A 6,209-nucleotide genomic window follows, 5' to 3' on the forward strand; every position below is an offset into this window, starting at 1 on the left:
AGGATGGAAGGGAAGATGGAAATCAATCACGTTCAGTATTGTTCTGCACACTGAGATGTCGTGTTTCAGGTTATTATTTCTACAGAACTCTCACATAAGAGAAGTCTGTTTTTGCTGGGAAAATAAGGGTGTATAATATTGAAATCATTTTGTATTTTACTGAAAAATGTTTTAATTTATACTAAGTATTGTGTTGGTCACTGTTAGACTGAATGTCTGGCGGAGAAGTTTACAAATATATTGAAGATGCAGAAGGTAAACCAATAGTGGTCATTAGAATTATGCCAATGAAGTGAACATGGGTAACATAAAGAGCACATTTATCTCACACTTGGAAATAAACTTAAGGATACAAGACGCCATCTTGGAGATATGCTTTCAGTACTACACCCCGAAGTGCTCATGGACTCCTTAGTCTTCCTACTTGCTTCTGATGCACGCACATATGCACTGAGAGTTGACTGTTCCGGGGTGTGGTGGCGCATGCCCTTATTTGCAGCACTCAGAGGCAGGTAGATCTACCTGAGTTCAAGGCCTAACTGGTCTACCCAGTGAGTTCCAAGACAGTGAGGCCAAGCAGTAATAGCCTGTCTCAAAAAAATGTTGAAAAAAATGTTGACTGTTACTATTGAGGGGGTAAAAAGTAATGATCTCTTAAAAATCTGTGACAGTTTCAAGCTAGAAAGTAAGGACATATTTCTGCTTAATTTATTTTTTTCAGGAATTTTCAAGGTTTTTGTATAAAAAGGCAAGGTTAATTGCAATATTAACATTTAAGAGCTTGGCTACCTTTAGCAAGGAGGAAAGAGAAAACTGATGTCTAGGAATGAGGGGAGCTTGTCATCTCTTGAGCGCACAAGTCATTTGTCTTATAATGCACCTAGCCTCACATAAACTTATGCATGTTAATTTGAGAATGTATATCACATGACAATAAATATCTTAATGGTTACCTTTTGGGATGTAGACCAGAGGTAGAATACCATCATGCGGGAGGACCTAAATTCAGCTCACAACAAACCCAAAATAAAAACGAACAATATTTTATTTTAGTTTATTTTCCATTATAAGATAAACACATTTGATTAATTACATGTCTATATTTACATACTATTAATAAAAGTTTCTTATATATGTAAGTAGAAAGATTTCTGTTCTACAACACACTACAATCTAAGACATTAACAAGGAAAAATTTGTACATAAAAAAAATCTCTGTTGTAGTTTATATTTTATGTCTCCAAAGTAACTACAAGCCAAATCTTATACAGCCATTACACTGTAATATCAGGTTATTTCCATCATGCACAGAGTCAATGATTCACTTCATGGAAGATCATTAACAATATCTGATTTCCTCTAATATTCTATTCCTCAGTTAAGAGATTGTAGGAAAACATAGTCTGCACCATAAAATTCCGTTGAGTGATTTGATGAATTAAAAATATGATGTGCCACCAATGAGAGTTCCTGTGTCACAAGTGACAGGATGGAAAGATGAAGACGCAGAATCATCCCTCAATATCATACTCTGGACAAGTTGCTGTCCAACCCTGTCACACAGAAAATCTGGAGTTTTAAGGGAACATTTGTTGTTGTTGTTACCACCACGTTATCATCATCATCATCAAGAGATGCTCCAGATCCTCAGAGATTCCAACAGCTCTAAGTTCCAGGTGTCTGAGTTCGTTCTGATGGGATTTCCAGGCATCCACAGCTGGCAGCACTGGCTGTCCCTGCCCCTGGCTCTGCTCTATGTCTTGGCTCTCATTGCCAACACACTTATCGTGACTGTAATTTACCAAGACGCATCGCTACACCAGCCTATGTACCATTTCCTGGGCATCCTGGCTGTTGTGGACATGGGACTGGCAACCACCATCATGCCCAAGATTTTAGCCATCTTATGGTTCAATGCTAAGGCCATCAGTTTCAACGAGTGCTTTGCTCAGATGTACGCCATCCATGTTTTTGTTGCCATGGAGTCAGGTATCTTTGTCTGCATGGCCGTAGATAGGTATGTGGCGATTTGCAGACCACTGAGGTACTCTTCAGTTGTTACTGACTCTTTTGTGGTCAAAGCAACTGTGTTTATGGCCCTCAGAAATTGTGTGGCTCCCTTGTCAGTACCTGTGTTGGCTGCCCAGAGAAATTACTGTTCCAGGAATAAAATCGACCATTGTTTTTGTACTAATCTGGGGGTCACTAGCCTTTCCTGTGACGACAGGAAAATCAACAGCATCACCCAGCTGTTCCTGGCTTGGGCAGTCATGGGAAGTGACCTGGGTTTGATTATGATTTCATATGCTTTGATTCTTCGGTCTGTGTTGAAGCTGAACTCTGCAGAAGCTGCATCTAAGGCCTTAAGTACCTGCACTTCTCACCTCATCTTAATCCTTTTCTTCTACACAGTCATCATTGTCATGTCCATCACTCATAGTGCAAAAATGTCAGTTCCTGTCATCCCAGTTTTGCTGAATGTGCTGCACAATGTAATTCCCCCTGCTCTGAACCCCATGGTGTATGCACTCAAGAACAAAGAGCTGAAACAAGGCTTAAACAAGGTGCTGAGGCTGGGTGTCAAAGGAGAGTAAAAAAAATGAAAATACAAGTCATCTTTACTATTTCAAAATAGGATGTCTGGCTCTACTGAATAATCTTTTTTTTTTTAATAATTTTTATACTAATTACAGGTTATTTACTTTGTATCGCAGCCGTATCCCCTTCCCTTGTTCCCTCCCAATAATCTTAAAGGCTTTAGAAGCAACATCCTTGATAAATCTGTATAATTTAATATTTATCATCAATATCATTTAAAATAATTCTTTTGATACAGGGCATCACTTTTATAGTCCTGACTGTACTTAACTTGCTACATATACTAGGCTGGCCTCAAACTCTGAGAGAACCACCTGCCTTTATTTCCTGAGTGTTGGAATTAAAAGCATGAGCCATCACATTCAGTGAAAATAAATTTCTTTAAAAACCAAATGCCATGTTATCTAATGCTTTTCTCAAAGTCACTAGCCTGGCAAAGACATTACTAAACACTCAATGGATTATACAATTCATTCAAGTGGGTACATAAAACCATTTATAAGTAAGAGAAACTTTAATTGTGCATGAGTCTCAGACATTCTTTATGTCAATTCCTTGATTCTGATGCTTTGCCTCTCCCATGTGTGTAAATAGTCACACGCATGAATGTGCGCTGATTGGTATGTGACTATCAAGTTATTCGGTTGTGTATGGCCACCACAGTGGTGGTAAGAGTGGAATCCTCTTTTCTTACTCCTGCACAAGGGATGTTGATCCTCACACAGGCACCTTAACTCTAAAGTTCCTAAATATGACGTTGAGTTCTTCCTCATACGGCTAAGTCAACTCAAACGTGCAGCTATCAAGGGACTGCGATGCGAAGGGCTGCACACACATATATAGCCATATCCAGTGCCTTTTAATTCAGACCTGACCGCATTCAGCTCACTCATGTCCCCAAAGCAGACATCGCCCAGGGTAAGGAGGGAGAGGAAGTGCCAGCATGTTTTCGCTGTTTGGAGGAGATGCATGGGAGAGAGGCTGTGTAAAAGTGAGTGGCGGCTTGAGTCCAGGCTAACTGGTTACAGCATCCTTACAACTCTAGAGTGATTTCAAGAATTCAGGAAAAGACATATATATATATTTGTATATATATATCTATATATATATAGAGAGAGAGAGATAGATAGATAGATAGATAGATAGATAGATAGATAGATAGATAATATATATATTATCTACTAGTTAGCCTTTCAGAGGGAATGTGGATGTTGATGTTTTCTCTGATCGAATGGAACCATTGGGAAGAGCAGCAGTCATGTTACGTCACCACAGGACAAGGAGGAACAGCTGGCGATAAATCCCTCATCATTTCCAAGCACTATTGCTTCTCACTTACCCTCACTATCCTTCGGAAAGAGAATGTAATTAACTTGCCTAAGTCCAAAGGGGTGTAGATACCATTTTAACACAACAAAAACAACAAGCCTGTAGATGCTGAGAGAAGGTGTTGGCGGTGAAGTTAAACATAGACGCTGGCAAAGTCGTCTCTTATAAATGAAGATACTTACGTTTAAACCTAGTTTATCATAGACCTTCTCAGTCATGTAGTAATGACCTTTTTTCCCCAGAAAAGTAAAGTTATTTAGCATTGAAAACATTTTACGTTTTTGTTGAAATGTGTGTAAATTATTTTGTAGTTAACACTCCACTATTTGTTATCATAGCTTTTATCTGAGAGATTTGAAATCCAGTTGAAGAGAAAAAAAAAATCACTTGTATAATATTAAACTCTGTACTACTTACTATGCTTGTAACTGTAAGGGAAGCATAAGAGAAATCAACAGGAAGTTTTTCTTACATTTTAAGCAATAATCATTTCAAAATATGTCACATTACCTGCTTTGTGCATCGTTCCCCTTTCTAGGTCAGGGGTATAACCCCCCCCCCCCATTTTCCGACTTGCTGCTGTTTTTTGAAAACCTAGCAGTCTATCTTCTAAGATTTCCCCTTGTCAGAATTGCTTTTTTAGTGTATATTTTATTTGGTGTGCGTCAGTGTTATGCCTGCATATGTGTCTGTGAACTGCACGTGTGACTGGGTTTACTGGTGTGCATGTGCTGAAAACCAGCCCCGGCTGGCCGCAGGCTGCCCATCTCTCCAGCCAGCCTGTGGCCGAAGCTGGTCTCTCTGACCGTTTCATTTTGTAGATCCTTGCGGGTCTGTAACTAACAATTAGGTTTAAAAGAAACAATTGACTCACAGTGTTAGCTGCTAGAATGTTCTGCTTTATCGTGGAGAAAGGAAAAGGAAAATGGTGCGCAGGTAACGTGACCAAAGTTGATTGTATTTCTTGGCTACACAAGTGTATTCACTTTGATAATGGATTCATGTTTTAATATGAATGCTTTCCATATGCATATTACATTATAGTAAATACTTTAACTATTCAAATAAATTTCTTTTTTTTAACTTTTCTAATTTTTAAAAAAATATTACTTATTTTTTATTTGTTTTTTTACAGTTTATTTTAATATTTTGTTTGGTGGATTTTAAAAATTCTTTTTACATGCTTGTAACCCCATCCCTCCTCCCCTCCCAGGTCTACTCTTCCTCCCTTTCTAGTTTTTAATATGAATGCTTTCTATATGCTTATACATCATAGTAAGTACTTTAACTATTCAAGTAAATTTCTTTTTTTGCCTTTCTAAATATTTTTTATTATTCATTTTTAAATTCACTTTACATCCTTGGTGTAGCCCCATCCCTCTTCCCCTCCCAGTCCAAGACTCCCCGCTTCTTTTCCTCAGAAGAGGAGCTCCCTCAAGTAGCTGCAGAGCAATCAGTTACAATGTTACATGTTTGTAGAATCGTATGTCTGTGCATAGACATGTTTTCTTTTTAAAAAGCTTTATTTCTTTACTCTGTTGCTTTGTGTTTGAGTGCTTGTGTGTCTGTGCATGCACCGTGGGCATGCAGTGTCTGCGGATGCCAGAAACGGGCCTTGACTCTCCAGGAGCTGCAGTTTCAGATAGCTGTGAGTCAGGTGGGTGCTGAGCATCAAACCCTTCTTTTCAAAGAGCCATCAGTGCTCCCAACCACTGAGCCATCTCTCTAGATCTGAGTCCTGAGTTTTCTTAATATTTTGTAAAGAAAAAATTTAAATGTCATGTTGAATACATACCAATGCAAACAGATTGACCTGGAACGGTGCATTCATGAAATAAAAAAATCTGTAAGTCTGTTAGAAAGAACTTGATGACAATTTTCCGGTAAAAGGAAAGGCTTTTCATATAAAAAAAGGTCAGCATTAATTTCTTTGTCTGCCATGGAAATTATAGGACATTGTATAGACTGTAGATTATTAGCACAGTAGATGCCAGCAGGGACTCAGAATCAGCTCCTAGACTGTGTTAATTAGGTCCTCTATTGTGTTATTTTATCCTCTGGGCTAACAGATCGAGGAAGGCATTTTCAGAATGCCCCACTATTTTTCTTATGAAGACTGTGTTGAGTGTAGAGGTAAAGCAATTTGATAGCACCAATTCTAATTATTCCATAGTTGGTCCATGCTTGGTCTTAGTTGCAGGACAGAGCTGTGATAGATGTAATAGCTCTGATTATTTTCTTTCTTTCTTTCTTTCTTTCTTTCTTTCTTTCTTTCTTTCTTT

At 38.4% G+C, this 6,209-nt stretch overlaps 1 protein-coding gene across 1 annotated transcript; it reads left to right on the forward strand.

Annotated features, from left to right (window-relative positions):
* The first annotated feature begins 1,634 nt into the window (after positions 1-1,634).
* LOC129688612 (putative olfactory receptor 56B2) lies at positions 1,635-2,594 on the forward strand. The gene has a single exon (XM_055623552.1). The coding sequence runs from the start codon at positions 1,635-1,637 to the stop codon at positions 2,592-2,594; it is 960 nt and encodes a 319-aa protein (XP_055479527.1).
* The last annotated feature ends 3,615 nt before the right edge of the window (positions 2,595-6,209 follow it).

Source organism: Psammomys obesus, unplaced genomic scaffold, assembly GCF_907164565.1.
Source record: "Psammomys obesus unplaced genomic scaffold, mPsaObe1.curated_primary_1811, whole genome shotgun sequence".
Lineage (NCBI taxonomy): Eukaryota > Metazoa > Chordata > Mammalia > Rodentia > Muridae > Psammomys > Psammomys obesus.